Below are 14,935 nucleotides of genomic sequence, written 5' to 3'. Positions count from 1 at the left end.
TTAACCTAGCCTCAATAGTGTGACTCGCGTTACAACTTTGCTGAACTTCCAACGACTGCTCCTCCATTCTCCAACTTATACTCATGATCCTCTCTCCACCCTAGCCAGCTATGAAGAAGGGTCACACCTCCCTCGCCTCGTTCCAGCGTCTTGATTTGCCATCCATCACTGCCTGGGTCTGCTGCCGGACTGCTAGACAAGCGAACCGCCGACCGCAACTCGTAGCCATCACGTTCTAGCTCATCGTGCGTGAGAACTGGTAAACAACACGCATCGGTCCCGTCAAAAATGCGCTCCCATTCTTTGCGCGTCTTGCTTCTGAAAGTTTCTTCGAGCACGGTCTTCATTCTCGGCCAAGTCTTGCGATCTTCCCTGTCGCCTCCCCAGTGGTGGTTCCCTAGATGCAATCCCTTGCACAGGGCGGTGAAAAATTGAGGCTCCAAGGCCGCTACGGACATGTAATTTCCCTGATCCTTGCACTCATAAACATTGTAGTAAGGACAGCCTCCGTCGATGAGATTCTCTCCCCGTGGTCGATCCCATTGGCCCGGGATTTTCTGAGATTTCCGAGGAGCAGTCGCGAGATATGAGACCCCGTCGACCATGTTAGCTTCTACGACTTGACCCTTTCCCGTGCGATGGCGATACATCAACGCCAGAAGGATCCCAGTGACGCACATGTGCCCTCCTCCAGCGAAGTCGGAAAGGATGTTTCCCGGTGGGCTCGGTGGGAGGGGTCTGCGCAGGGCGTGCTCTCCAGATGTACCTGTAGGTCCCAACATAGACAGAACCCCCGAGACAGCAAGGTAGTTGATGTCGTGACCCGCCATGGTCGCGTACTTTCCGTCTCTGCGGAATCCGGTCAATCGGGCGACAATGAGCCGCGGGTTGGCTTTCATTAAGACCTCCTCAGGTCCCAACCCCAGCTTTTCCAACACGCCAGGGCGAAATGGGTCGATCAAAACATCCACCTCACGAATGAGACGGAGGAAGAAACGACGCCCACCCAGAGATTTCAAGTCGACCTTGATAGATGACTTTCCGCGCACTAGGACATCAGGACTGGGTGTCGATGGCGGATTTACCCTGTCGATACGGAGCACGCTGGCGCCGTAGTCAGCGAGCATGAGCCCAGCAAATGGACCAGGAGCAAGGCCCGCGAGCTCAAGGACTCGGATACCGGAGAGACTGGACATTCTTCCGGTTCTTTTTGTGAATGGAGATCTCTCTTAGATCGTGTTTTGGGCTGATGTCATGGAATGTGAAATGGGCACCGGGGTGGATTCAAGCTAGAGCTTCAACAGATAGCAAGCCTGCGTACAGATGGCCTATATAAATGACCCTAGATGGGACAAGTCTTCAGAAAGGTCAAGTTGACATCGATCTATGGTGCACTTGAGTCTGCCGGGGTTCGGAAATAGGCCAATTCCTAGCGGGTGTAGTTCCCCCAAAGGAGAAGATCCGGGGGTTCACTCCAACTAGGTCATTGCTTTTACATGGATCTATTCGAAATGGTGACTTCTCCACGCCATATGCCACAGAAGCTGAGAATAATGTGAATAAAAGTGATTGTCAGATTGAGGCAGTCTACGTCTGCTCCTCAGGTTACGAATTTTTTAGGCTCTACGTGTGCGCGTGGACAATCACAGCCGGCTCTTAGGCTTGCCTCCGAAATTATGAACATGACTTTGATCCGCCAACCGCACAATACCTTCCTGGACACATGTCGCCAGTAATACGCCGTCCTGGGACCATATCTTCTGCATCGAAACTCCTCTCCCCTCCCCTGCCCAATGGCTTGAGAGCTCTGAGAGCATCCACTCATCAGCTCGGACGGCTTTTGGAGCGTGAAAGAACATGGTGTGATTCAGTGTCACCATCATGTCTATTCGTAATCTCTCGCCTTCCTGATCATGTGTAGAATTGATGGCTTCACCCGACCCAGGGACTCGAAAATGCTGTTGGGGCTCCTGTGGCAGATCTTGTCCCACGACATCGAATTCAGTGAGCGGTGGCTTCACAAAATCCCATATCCCATGGACATGAGGAATCGTTCCGATAAAGTAGTTGTCGCAGATGTAAGCAAGCGCCGCAAGGTGGGCGTAGATCCCTCCAGAGGTTGATATCTTTTGACTGGCTTTATTCCACTGGTGAATGCGTTTTTCATGAGGATTCACGGAGTTCATATTCGCTATGCCGACTTTCTTGGTTAGGAAAGGAGGCGTGTTACCGTCAAAGTTCTGGAAAGCCTTCCTGGAATGGTTGTAACGGGGCGGGCTGGGAACATCTTGCGGCATTGTCTCGTGATGATTGATCTGTCTTCGTGTTGACTTAACGGATGTCGCGAAACTGATGAGAGCAGAGAAAATGACTCTTTCCTGTTGGCATGCACTGACCGACCGTGTCGCGAAACTCTTTCCATCCCTGATCCGGGTCACATGGAAGACGATCTTTTCGTCGGGACGGCCGGCTAAGATGAATTGCCCGTGGGAAGAATGTGGAAAGAAATTGGGTGGCACTGTGGCCTGGGCAGCAGTCAGGCTTTGAGCGATGCATATTCCCCCATATATTCCCTGGGCACCTGGTGGATGCCAGAGAGCCCCGGTATTTGTGAAGGTATCCGGGCTGCCTGTCGAGAGACGGCTGACTTCCAGGAGTTGTTCAAGGAGCGAGGGCTGGGTCGCCATGAGTGGACTGCTGATCGCCGAGGTTGGCGTTGTTGTTGTGTCTATTGCTCTGATTCAAATAACACCACCAGAGAGGTATTGCTTTGAGAAGTAGAATTCACTCGAGAAAGGATCAAACGATTGATTCGTGGCAATCATGGCAGTGGGCAGCCAGGGTTGTTCCTCCCCAGTCGGAATTACCACGGGGCGTAAATCCATGATCTCTTGTGCTCTACTCGAAGGTTCGAGATCAAAACTATGCGTCATCTCCATTCCACGTTTCCCTCCTGCAGAAGATAGTGAAGGACAGAGATCTCCTCAGGGCAAGGCATCTAGGTAGACTTGGAGACTTCAGTTAGTCGGGGCGTTGTTTTGACCCCCGGCTCCACTTTTCTTGCCTCAGTGCCGGGGTCGAAAATTGAGGGGGCATATCTTTCCCCAGAAACACATTGTGTGCTGACTCGCTTGCTCCATCTTAGGCTCTGGACGAGGGCCACGATGCTTGAAAGGCCAGAAGAAGACACTCAAAGCGCCCCTTGACAATATGGAGGAGACACGATTGCCAGTACATGGTCACGGATCGTCCTCAGAGACTCCAAGGACCCGGGGAAGATACATCAGCAAAGCATGGTATGGGTGTCTTCCTCCTGCAGCTTGTGCTTACGGCCTAATCTCGAACTTAGCATCTCCTGTCGCCAGAGTAAGATCAAGGTAGGATTCCTTGTGATCTCTAGATGTATGTAAACTCAGTTGATTGAAGTGCGACGGCGGCGTGGTCTGTCACAATTGTACAAGACACTCTCGAACTTGCGTCTACCCACAGAAGGCCAGAATACGAAAGTCAAAGGGATCGGACTCTACTCCCTGCAATGCGAAGTCAGTACCAATCCCACATGAGTCGACATGATCTGCGAAGGTAAGAATCAGGCTGACTTCAGGTGGTGTTGCAATTATAGACCACCCTGCACAAAAAAGGATTCTGGTGATTCTTGCAACAATCCCTCCCAAGCAGTGCTGGATCGGTTAAGGGCCCTCGAGGACCAGCTTAGTCGCGTAAATCAAGCGTTAATGGTGGAAACCACGGAGGCCGAGGAGGAATTGCCCGTCGAAACTGAGATATTCGGTGTTTCTCCAAATCAAACAACTGCCGCGTCATTGAGCTCTCATATCGATGCGTTGAAGAGAGCCTTGCATCTAGCCTCCTCAAATGGCACTCAGAGGCAGTGCCTCGAAGGATCTTCTACGCCAGTCGTTGAACAACGGCAAAAGTCACAATATGTCCGCAACTTCCCCTCGATACGACAGCTCAAACTGCTTATCGGTTTGTACTTCGAGGAGCTGAACCCTTTCTTCCCATGCATTGAAGAGCAGGAATTCATGGAGCGTATGGAACAGGTTAGACAGGATTTAGTTGAGGATGGGGGTGGGCTTTGCCTTGTCGTCAGGCCCTCATCACGCAACTTTTTCATGCTGATGTACATGGTCCTCGCGGTTGCGACATATCTTGACTCTACGAGCCACTCACAAAAGAATGCAGCTCCCCCGGGATGGCAATATTGCTTGATGGCTGAAGAGATATCCGGCAGGGATCATCATACGCGACTCTTGCCAGCAGAACTGGATCTCATTCGCTACTATACCGTAAAAGCGATATATATGGTTCACATCGAGAAACTCACCCCAGCCTCACATTCAATTGCAATAGCAATTCAATCGGCATTTTCGGCACATTTGAATGATGAATCCACCTGGATAGACTGCTCCAAGTCTAGAAAACATGCCCGAAGGCTGTTATGGTGGACTGTGTTCTATGTTGATCGCCGAATAGCACAAAAATGTTGGAAGCCGTACATCATCCGAGAGAATGAATTTCGCGTTGGTGAGCTTGCAGTCACCGAAGAAGAACTCCTCAGCACCGTGTTCGATCTTCAGACTCACATCAAGGTGGAAGAACAACTTGTCATTAATCGCTACGTGCAGACTATGATTAGATGGGCACGACTGTGGGCCCAGGTCTGGGATTCGATGTTTGCTGTTAGCTCTAGCTATGGAAAAAATCGAGCAGAAGAGATTGAAGTTCTGGACGCCAAAATCCTATACGCTCAAAGAGAAACTCATGAAAGCTTATGTTGGGACACTTTGTTCCTCCCAACGTATCTAGCAACTGGAGAGACCGACGCTCAGATTCGGTCGAGGCTGGTTGCCTATGTGGTACGAAGGACTCTTTTCCCCCTCCCTCGTCAAGATAAACACTCACCAATATTAGAGATTCAACCTGTTGCGACTTCTCCTTCGCCAGTCATGGAAACATACCACCGCAGCGGACGCTCGAGGCTCACAAATTTGCTTAGAACTCTCAAACGAAACCATCGAAGCAATTGTAGAGTATATGGTATCACAGGTAAACCCGATACCATTCGGGCTCAACGCTATTGAGTGCGTTGTAGAGTGCATATGCCACCTAGTTCCTCACGTCAACAAGGAGAAGAGCATTTTTTCCAACTCTTTGCCCATGTCTTCATTTGAGGGAGCAATTAAATTCCTTGAGAATTTGTCACCAAAGCTCGGAGCGGCGAGGAGGGCGTTGGATGCTTTGGGAGAGATTGCGGAAAAGGGTTGGCCACCGTCTTTCACCTCGAACGGCCAGGTGGGAGGCGTTCAAGAGATTCCATGCCTCATAAACACAGCGGTAGATTTGGGACAGGGATCATTTAATGAGCTTTTTGTACCTGATACCTGGTCCGAGATATGCTTCCCTAGCTTGGAGGAAGGACAGGTCCGCATAACTTGATGTGAAGATATTTACCTCATCATCTGAATAGATCTCAGCCATAATTCTCATTCTGTGGGTGCTACATTGCTCTAGCATCTGGCAGAAGGTCTTCCGAATAAATAATATGGTCTTCCAAATAGTCTCGTTGGAATTAGGCGTGTTCCGACTCGGAAATATTAATTCCAGTATCGAAGCCAATCCACAAGAGAGGAGCTTCCTACATAAAATTCAACGAAAGCAGGTGAGGGTAGTCCCAAAGTCACCTTCTGAACAAAGAATCATTGCCCGCATCAATGGCTCCAGTATACTCTAACTTGACGGTCCATCTACGACCCGATCGCTCCATTACACAGTTCATGCTCGAAAATGTGTGCAACACAGAGCCTACTAAAGTCATCTGCGAGGATACTTTGACGACCAAGCAGATCACATATGGAGGAATCCGCAAAGACGCGTTCCTGGTGGCGAACATGCTTCGGACTGAGTATGGAATTTGCGTAGGGGATGTCGTATCTATTGTTTCGAGAAGCTGCGTAAGTCTGCCATTCTGATGAGAACTTTGGCTGGGTGGGCCCACAGATGAGACACAAGAGATAGCGCAATCACCTAAAGATTTTCCAGAGCGCCGCGTACTGACAACAGGGACAGGTAGATTACATTCTTGCAACCCACGCCGTCTGGGCTGCCGGTGGTACCGTTAGGTGCGTTTGGGACTCTCGACTATAACCTGGGCTCAGATCCGTCGACCTGTTGCTGACCTTAGAACGAAGCACGATCAACCATTCCAACACGGACGACGAGCTTGCGTTTGCCATCAAGATAATCAAGCCGAAAATAATCATTGCTGATGCGACTGTCAAGACAAAGTTGGACAAAGCTCTGAAAATAATCAATGGCACGTCTCAAGGGACTTTGGTAATGACTCTCTTGTCCCGATGTCAAGGGCATGCTCTGGTTTGTCACAAGCCTGTCCTCAGAAAGACAAGAGCGGCGCTGATTCTGCGCTGCAGTTCCCGGATGACCTCCTTCGGAGTAGCGTAAGAGTCAGCCCCGAAGCCTACGTCCTGGACGGACAAGACGCCCATCAACGATGCGCAGCGATCGTGCTCTCCAGTGGCACGACGGGACTTCCAAAAGCCGTCATGCTCTCGCATCACAATCTAATTGCGATATGTGAGATGTTGCGATTCCACAACCAGGACAACTGGAGAGGTGATATGAGAGAGGTGTTCTTCCCTGTACGTTGCTGTAGCAAGAGATTCTTCACACGTTGCTAACACAGGAACGTAGCCCTGTACGTGCCAGTTGCGACAATCATGATTTTGGAAGGCTTATCTGATGTCTTCGCAGTATCGCACATTTACGGCCTCTATGTCTGTGCCTTGCTCGGTCCATGGCTCGGGAGCTACATCCAACTAATGCACGCATTTGACATGGACACCTTCTGCAAGGCATGTACTGGACCAATCTCCCCAGAAGTACAGGAGGCTAACAGTTGCGATTGTTGGCTTCCAGCTCCTGCACAGCAGAAGAGCCACCTTGGCAAGGCTGGTTCCTACAATTGCCCTCGCTCTATCAGAGTCACCCATCGTGTCCAAGTATAGATACCCCGACCTTGAGTACTTCTCATGTGCTGGGGCAGTACTAAAGGTAAGTTTCACAGCTACTTGCAAGGCTATCACGGCTAACTCGGTTGAATCTTTAGCCCAATGTTGCCTCGAAACTCCGTGAAAAATTTCCTGGCGTCAGCCTGTGTCAGAGTAAGTGCGGATCCTCGAACGTTTTTGTGGTTGCTTCGTCTATGGAAGGGAACAATGCAAGAGCTATCGATTGTGTGCAAAAGTATACTTCTAACACTCTCTGCGTCTCTATCTCTAGCTTACGGTTGCACTGAGACGTCCTCGTGTATCTCTCAAAGCGGAGTCAGTGATATAGACGCACCTCTCGTTGCAACAGGCACACTCGTGGCCAACATGGCGATCCGATTCGTGGACGAAAATCTTGTCGATGTATCTCCAGGAGTTCCAGGGGAGATCTGCGTGTCTTGTCCTACCATCATGATGTACGGTTAACTGGCCCCTACAAGGAGTTCCGGCTTGTGAACCATATGGCTAACCCCCGCGATGTCGGCAAATAGGGGCTACAAAGACAACCCAAGAGCGACCCAGGAGAGTTTTCTCGAGGGTGGATGGTATCGCACGGGTGACATTGGATACTTGGATGACAAGGAATACCTCATCATTGTCGACCGAATCAAAGACGTGATCAAGTATAAGGGGTGAGTTTGACAAACACCCCCATGGCTACCCGTCAGCGATTGTTTCCCTTCCCTCTAACTGTTCATCTCCCATGTATATGGTACTGGCTGATTCACAATTTGCATGTGGCTAGCTTCCAAGTTTCCCCTACCGAGCTCGAAGATCTGATCCTCCCACATCCCTCCGTGCAAGATGTCGGGGTCACTTCCACATGGGACGAGAGCGAAGCAACAGAAATACCTCGCGCCTTCGTTGTCACACACTCCGACGTTCCAGAGACTGAATACCCTCGTGTAGCAAGGGAGATTGAGCACCTGGTGGCAACTCAGGCGGCCGGCTACAAAAGATTGCGAGGTGGCGTGAAGTTCGTAAAGAGCCTGCCGAGAAACCCCACAGGGAAATTACTCAGGAGAGAGCTGAGGAAGCAACACAGTGATCAGATGAGTGAGATTGGAAATACTGGGATGTTAAAAGCGAAAATATAGCGACTGATAGATTGTCATCGGTAGTTTGGGGAGGAACACATGGTGCAATAGCCATGCACATATACAATGGTCCTGCCAACATGCATGGAGTACAGAGACCACGTCATGCCATCTTATCTCCTTTGTCGCAGCAATGGCAATGGCACTGATGGCAAGTGGTCTGTGTTGACCAGCTTTAGAGACTAAGAATTTATCAGACGCTCTTTTGGAACTCTTCAGATATAGAGGCTTAAGTCGTTATTGATCTCATGTTGCCCATACTTTGCCCTTCTGATCCTTCGTCCTTCATGTTAGCCCTTTACACCACTCCGGAAACCTATGTTGAGGGAATGAATTCCAGCTTCGAACACATCCAGACCACTACACTAGTCCTTGACAGTACGCTCTCTGAAGTCTTCCAATGAGGAGCAAGAACGGTTTGGCTCGCTGCTGCGGGCCTCTTCTGCTGCCTGTGCGGACTGTGTCGTTGACATTTTCTACCCCGAATACCTGAAATGCTTGTTTTGCAAGTCTGTATCGTCTCTGTGTAGCACTGAATGTTAGAACAACCCAGAGGCATTCCATCAAGCTGGAACGGACGTAGAGACACATACCTGAGGGCAGACATTTCGTCCAAGTTGGCATCACCAGTTGCATAAGCCGGGTTGGTGAGAGCCTTTCGGTCCCGGCGACTGTTTACCAAGCGCATCATGAGCCAAGTTGAGAAAGAGAGCGAGATATAGATGGATACAAACCTGCAAAGCCACCCAAGTTAGCTCTTGCTTTTATCAATAGTTAAGATTTCACGAACGCCAAAACGAAAGCGAGACCCGTATGATATCGGGGGCTCTCTGTCCCTAGGAATGTCTGTGGCGTGATGATGTTGACTACGCAATATAAGAAGAACGCTGTCGAGGTGGAGATCTGTTTTCTAGTAAAACCAGCAGTGTTGGTTCCAATGACGGCCATGATGACGGTGTAGTTGGCCCCGGAACAGGAGATGATGATCACCGAGGCCAGTCGACGACCTTGATATTGAGGCTCGGCAGGTGTGACGTATAGGATCACAATACCGATCACGGCTATACAGCTGGCGATGGCAACGAGTGGTTGCTTCATATTGCGGAATCGTGGAAGGAGAGTGGGTGGAGTGGAGACGATCAATTGTGTCACGGCCTAATAAGTTGTTTCGTGAGATGGTCTTTCGTTTGGAAGTGGTTTTATCATACCTGAACAGCAAAGTTTGGGGCAGTGTATAATTGAGCTTTCAACGCTGTATACCCGAAGCCCTTGATGATGATGCCGAGGAAGTTGGTCGTGACATTGCCAGCAGCTTGTGAGAAAAACATCTGCAAAACCATCATCCAAAAGCGATAGTCAAGCAAAGATTCCTTCAACTGGTTCCACTTGAAGTGAACTAAAGTATGGAGTTTAGCTGATGATCAAACCCTGTTCAAAAGGAGCATGACATGAGTTGCAGCTACTTACCATTCTTGACGCCAAGTTGATCATCGACAAGTCGCCTGATGGCGATGGCTTTCTCCCTCTCATTCAACCATTTTACCGTCACGGGAGAATCAGGCATTAAGAAGTACTAGGAACTATGATTAGCAAGAGAGAAAGTGAACATGCGAATTGAACTTACAAGCAGAATTCCGGTAAGACAGCTCAGCAACCCCAGGAGCAAGAAGATCAACCGCCATGCCACCTTCATCCCGTGTTAGCACGACGATATTCCATCGTGAATCCAGCTTGGTCTTACCAATGGTCCAGATTTGACATGCCCAAGGCCTGGAGACATAATTCAGCTTCAGATTGAATAGAAAGTAATTGCCCAACTTACCCCAGTATATGATTAGAAATGGAACCGGCATGATACCATTGGTAACTGTCCACAGGCCAAATCGAAGAGACTGCTCTTGTTGGCGGTACCACATGGTGGTGCTGTCATAATCAGTTCAAGCTCGCCTCATTAGTAGAGGGACTCACATCAGGAGAAGTCCAGGCACCAAGGCAGATTCGAACAGGCTAGGAGTCAGTTAGTCTCACAGATCAGACTGACGCCATTGGCATCCCTCACCCCAGAAGAAAACGTAAAGCGAGCAGCGTGGCATAGTTGTGAGCACCAACACATCCCAGCAAAGTACATCCCCAGAAGAAATACGCCCATCCAATGACTTTTCCGGCGTGAAAGTACTGGAGAGCACGTCCTGACACGAACGAACCGCCGAGGTAACCAAAGTAGAAGATCTGGGATACATTGGTCAGATGTCATCATTTGAATGTTCCTTTCAATGCTCTCTTACCGACACGCACCAGGAGTACTCCTGACCCACTAAGCCGAGATCATCGCGAAGACCGTAAGTTGCTGCGGCTCCCAGGCCCGACTGTGGAGAGGAATGTAAATAAGACTAGTATCTGGTAGCGAGAGAATTTGGGCTCCGACCTTGTCCACAAATTGGAGACCGCACGCCCAAGCCGCCAAAGGAATGATGTGCCAGTCAATCTTTCTCAAGACCTTTGATTTTTCTACGAGGGTATCAGTATGGAACAAAGCGCAGATCCAGAAGGGACGTCAGAATGCCTACCTTCCTCGGTATAGTGGGTGTCTTCCTGTGCCTGTACAATGCTGGCACCGACATCAAGGTCGCCTTCGGCAATACTGACTTTGTCTTTGGGTTGGTGGTGCTCAAGCGCTTCCACTTCTTGAGTTTGACTGCGCTTTTCCGTTGTCGGTTCCATTGTGGACATGCAGCGTTGTGTAGAACAGGAGGTTGTCTAGTAGAGATAGGGGCTGAAGGGCAGAAACCCTGGGGGTCCCAGAGGTCTATATATCTACGTCACACTCCTACAGCTTAACGTCGAGTGTTACCACGTTTTGTTCACAGGGGTCAGTTGCGCTCACGAGCCTGGCCGGTGTTCAAATTAACCCCCGGCTTTCTAGGCAGATCCGGGGTAACTGTTGATTGTGGGGGACCCTTGATTGGGGGCTTTCATTGATCCATTCATCCGTTAGTCCCTGAACAATTCCGAGGAGAGTGGCCAATACCGGTGTATTATTTAGACGGCCGGAAGTTGCTTATTGGGTTGGTCCAGAGAAACTCTGTTGGCATTCGAGAGGCCCGAAATCCATCAGGACAAAACGCCACGCGGCCTAGAAGATTGCAAAATCCTGGGGACGACTGCTTAGGGCCAGCCTGTTGGGCGACGGACATTGTATAAACGACTAGGGGATTTGGAAGCGAGTCCGTAAGCCACTGATAAGTTCTTGCCAAACGACCCCAACATTCAGCTCACCAATCCGATCCTCTAGAGAGTTCGAACGTGCTCTATCTACCTGATGAGATCCTACAGCCGTGCGGCTGCTAACAGATCCCGGTCGTGCGATGATACAGGTGGCAATTTGGGCTCTCTCAAACCAAGCTCCCTCGCAATTGTCCTCGCTGCCCAGAACCCCGTTACAAAAGCTAGTGCCAGCCCCCCGGCGTATCCCAGGTTACTGAAGCCCCCAGCATCCACACCAGCTACGAGGAGGCCTGGAATAGAGGTCTTGTCAGCAGTCAAAGCATGGCCATTTGAATCCACTGCTATGCCACCGTAGCTGAAGGTGATCCTGAATGGCTGTTAGCCCCATCTTCATACGTCATTGAGTTTTCTAGGCTGGACTCACGAAGGCTGAACTTCCATGGCAAAGAATCCACCTTCGCCATCAAGAAGGGATTCTGGAGGGATACCTCCCTTTCCCACTGGGGCGTCCAAGATAATGCCGGAGTCGGCCTGAGACAAAGCACGATGATATTGCTCGATTGTGAGTTTTGCCTGGAACCCGTCCACCCCCCATTCCTGAAGTACCTTCAACAAGCCTTCTATAGTCGGAGCACTGGCAACGTTGCATCCATGTGCCCGGGCTTTCTCTAAGCGATCCACGTCTCCAGCGTTAGGGAAGAGAGCCGAGACGCAATGTTTCCGTCTGGTTCGCTCACTAGACTCAGTAGTTAGTACTTGATCAGAGCTCCAGGGAATGCAGTAAGGACACGCACTCGAATAGAAGAAACCCACGGCGATTGTCCTGCTTTGCTAGATACTGATTGACGATCTCATCACCTAGGGTTTCGTCTGCGAATCTTCGACCCGCCTCATTGATCAAAAGACAGTACCTACTTTCTAGGAAGGGTTAGTACATAATGAAGTGAGAAATTTAGATCTTGAACTCACGATATTGAGCCAGGGGGAGGTAATCTTGAGGATCAACATCCTCGGAGCGAAGAGGGGCTGCTAGTAAATGACCGTAGTAGGTGCCCATTCCACGGCTGGTACCTGCACCGACCGAAGTAGCTGAATTCAGTCCATCTCCCACAGAGCCTTTGTTAGAGCGGACAAAAATGGTGTCTCCTCCTGGGCCGAGATGTTTCGACGTGAGATCTGGTGAACCCTGAAATCCACCGGTGGCCAGAACAACCTGCTTTGCGCGTACTTCAATGTAGTCGGCGGTTGGAGACTTGAGATCGGTCCGACGTAAAATCGCACCGATGACCCTGGAGCCGGGAACTCCTGGGTCTTCTTGCAATAACTTCACTAATTGTGTGCTGGTGAAGATCTGAGATGCCGTTCCACTATTCTCGATACGTCTCCGGTGCATGTCGTGAAGATACGGGATTTTGATGGGATACCCGATTCCTAAGAAGGTGTCAGTCGGTGCGTTATTCTTCTGACAAAGACCCTACGAACCAATCGTCATGATCGGACCAAATCGATTCGAGGTCGGTACTCCCATCTGTCTCATCCACTGGACAGCCGGCAGATAGTCAGACATCCAAGCCTTTTGGAGATCAATGTCGCCATTCGGCACCCAAGATCTTAGGCTTTCGTAACTTTTGGGACCCCAGCTGTGTGTATCGTCAGTATCCGTGCTGACTTAATCAAGATTGATCACCTGAACATACAACATCCCAGCCGAGTAAGCAGAAGAGCCGCCAACATGAGCCTGTTTCTCAGCAACCAGAACCTTCGCTCCGGCCTCCGCCGCAAATGCAGCACATGCCAGCCCCGACATGCCGCCTCCACAGACAAGAACATCGACGACGAGGATCTCCATGGTTAGAACGCAAATTTAACGGCGTTGAACGTCTATCAGGGTGTCTAATCGATCTTCTGGACCAAGAAAGATCTCAACGTTGGTCTTGATATAGTTGACCCAGGCACAGTTGGACTCCACACGTAGCTAGGGCCAATGCGCCTAGCCCTCCGGGCAACTAATTTGGAAGCCGGGCAGCAATGACAGACCGTTGTTCAAGTACCTGGGTGTCACGCGATATTACGAGCAGAAGACTGGAACAGCAGATCGGATACGGATTCTCATTGTTATCTACTATGTGCTCCTCGCGGCCTTGGATGGACAAAAGTCCGGCAAACGCCGACTCGCTTGTGCTATATGCCCTAGTTGCCTCTCGTCGAAAAATTTGTCATGCCAGAAGTCATAAATAGTCTCCATGATGCTATAGTTTTGCATCTATGGATGATCGTTAGCCAACTACGTCGTTGTTTCGGAGATTTAGAAGCAACACAATACTCACTGGTCGCCGGAGATTCAAGCCCGCACTTCTGGGCGACTTTCCGCCATGAGGCCATTCCTCGACGAGCCCATTCTTCTGGAACACTGTCCATCGCTCTGTGTTAGACTACGGCATGACATCGTGATCGTGAGTGAAGCTTACGAGGAGTCCTTTCTCCACATATCGACGTGGAATACTTCCATAGATACCCATCCTCGATATCCTAATGCAAAGACAGCTTTCGCAACCTCCACGACAGGCAATACTCCTCCGTGCTGTGGTTCACATGGGAATATTCGACAGTTGCGCGACTGAGTCATGTAGGGTGGCTGATTAAGGTCAGGTCGTGGGTAACCTCTCTGATTTGGGTCTGCGACTGTTGCATCGCTAAGTTGGAAATATCCGATGTCGTCCGGCTTTATGGTGCGACGCATTTCTGCCAAACTCTGCCGAAGGTTGCGCAGGCCATCGATTCGAATAGGAGCAGTGGCGTTGAATGGATCGCCGGCTTCCCTAGCTGCAATATGGAAGGTATCTATGCAGAGACGTACATTCGGGAGATTTACCAGAGACACAATGTCCCGTGTTTGTTGCCAGGTGTCTACATGGATCCCCCAGGCCGTTGCCTCGTAGGCCACAACCTTGTTGTATTTCTGGGCCAACATACCGAGCCTTCGGATGTTACTGGCGATGTGATGTTTATCCGGTGTAAGAGGCTTCTGCAAGGGGTAAATGCAGGAACACATCTAGACGCGACTTAGCTTCTCGACACTCAGTTTGACAAAGCTGCTTTGGTACCTGGAGGATAGGAGCATTTAAGATGTCGCAAATTTGTAACCAGAGCTCTGCTTCATACAGGCGTGATTGGATGTCTTGTTCTTGTGTCAGTCCGTCATAGAACCCGAATGGATTCAGAGCTATGATCTCTAAGGAGAGCGTCGAAGCAGTGCGTTGGATGTCTTCGGCAGCCAAGCATAGTCTACGTTCTCGGACGCTCTCCTCTGAAAACAGCGTAGATGATGCATGAGCCTCAAGGCATTCCCATGCTAATTCCACACCATCAAAGCCGTGCGAATGAGCGGCAAGTAGCTTTGACTGAATGTCATGGCCGGCAGCAGATTTACCCAGAGAATTTGTTGCCACTGCAATGCGTACCCTGTTAGATGCCATAGTAGGTGATCTAAAGTTCTTTCACTAGATTGTTGATTCTAGGAAATTCGGA

The 14,935-nt window shown here is 50.1% G+C and overlaps 7 protein-coding genes across 7 annotated transcripts; 2 read left to right on the top strand and 5 right to left on the bottom strand.

Annotated features, from left to right (window-relative positions):
• Positions 1-29: 29 nt before the first annotated feature.
• PV08_02714 (uncharacterized protein) lies at positions 30-1,196 on the bottom strand (the record flags this gene model as incomplete). The annotated part of the gene is made up of 1 exon (XM_016377072.1): positions 30-1,196. One exon carries the CDS (start codon positions 1,194-1,196, stop codon positions 30-32), a length of 1,167 nt encoding a protein of 388 aa, XP_016238642.1.
• Positions 1,197-1,643: 447 nt separating this feature from the next.
• PV08_02713 (acyl-CoA thioesterase II) lies at positions 1,644-2,687 on the bottom strand (the record flags this gene model as incomplete). The annotated part of the gene is made up of 1 exon (XM_016377071.1): positions 1,644-2,687. The coding sequence occupies one exon, from the start codon at positions 2,685-2,687 to the stop codon at positions 1,644-1,646; it is 1,044 nt and encodes a 347-aa protein (XP_016238641.1).
• A 1,047-nt stretch (positions 2,688-3,734) lies between these two features.
• On the top strand, positions 3,735-5,457 carry PV08_02712 (uncharacterized protein; the record flags this gene model as incomplete). The annotated part of the gene is made up of 2 exons (XM_016377070.1): positions 3,735-4,877; positions 4,933-5,457. The coding sequence occupies 2 exons, from the start codon at positions 3,735-3,737 to the stop codon at positions 5,455-5,457; spliced, it is 1,668 nt and encodes a 555-aa protein (XP_016238640.1).
• A 275-nt stretch (positions 5,458-5,732) lies between these two features.
• On the top strand, positions 5,733-8,182 carry PV08_02711 (uncharacterized protein; the record flags this gene model as incomplete). Its single annotated transcript, XM_016377069.1, has 10 exons — positions 5,733-5,972; positions 6,088-6,140; positions 6,210-6,393; positions 6,417-6,677; positions 6,790-6,812; positions 6,891-7,089; positions 7,145-7,199; positions 7,318-7,501; positions 7,577-7,717; positions 7,831-8,182. 10 exons carry the CDS (start codon positions 5,733-5,735, stop codon positions 8,180-8,182), a joined length of 1,692 nt encoding a protein of 563 aa, XP_016238639.1.
• A 360-nt stretch (positions 8,183-8,542) lies between these two features.
• On the bottom strand, positions 8,543-10,903 carry PV08_02710 (uncharacterized protein; the record flags this gene model as incomplete). Its single annotated transcript, XM_016377068.1, has 13 exons — positions 8,543-8,693; positions 8,776-8,916; positions 8,973-9,337; positions 9,391-9,578; positions 9,650-9,755; positions 9,807-9,869; positions 9,924-9,952; positions 10,005-10,105; positions 10,151-10,189; positions 10,242-10,411; positions 10,468-10,548; positions 10,608-10,690; positions 10,750-10,903. The coding sequence occupies 13 exons, from the start codon at positions 10,901-10,903 to the stop codon at positions 8,543-8,545; spliced, it is 1,671 nt and encodes a 556-aa protein (XP_016238638.1).
• A 606-nt stretch (positions 10,904-11,509) lies between these two features.
• PV08_02709 (uncharacterized protein) lies at positions 11,510-13,256 on the bottom strand (the record flags this gene model as incomplete). The annotated part of the gene is made up of 6 exons (XM_016377067.1): positions 11,510-11,774; positions 11,832-12,143; positions 12,202-12,325; positions 12,377-12,838; positions 12,890-13,047; positions 13,105-13,256. The coding sequence occupies 6 exons, from the start codon at positions 13,254-13,256 to the stop codon at positions 11,510-11,512; spliced, it is 1,473 nt and encodes a 490-aa protein (XP_016238637.1).
• Positions 13,257-13,656: 400 nt separating this feature from the next.
• Positions 13,657-14,883, bottom strand: PV08_02708 (uncharacterized protein; the record flags this gene model as incomplete). Its single annotated transcript, XM_016377066.1, has 4 exons — positions 13,657-13,670; positions 13,735-13,817; positions 13,876-14,459; positions 14,512-14,883. 4 exons carry the CDS (start codon positions 14,881-14,883, stop codon positions 13,657-13,659), a joined length of 1,053 nt encoding a protein of 350 aa, XP_016238636.1.
• Positions 14,884-14,935: the final 52 nt, after the last annotated feature.

The sequence above is a fragment of the Exophiala spinifera genome, assembly GCF_000836115.1.
Source record: "Exophiala spinifera strain CBS 89968 unplaced genomic scaffold supercont1.2, whole genome shotgun sequence".
Classification (NCBI taxonomy): domain Eukaryota; kingdom Fungi; phylum Ascomycota; class Eurotiomycetes; order Chaetothyriales; family Herpotrichiellaceae; genus Exophiala; species Exophiala spinifera.
Note: the sequence above shows the minus strand (reverse complement) of the source record. Positions and strands in the feature narration are given on the sequence as shown.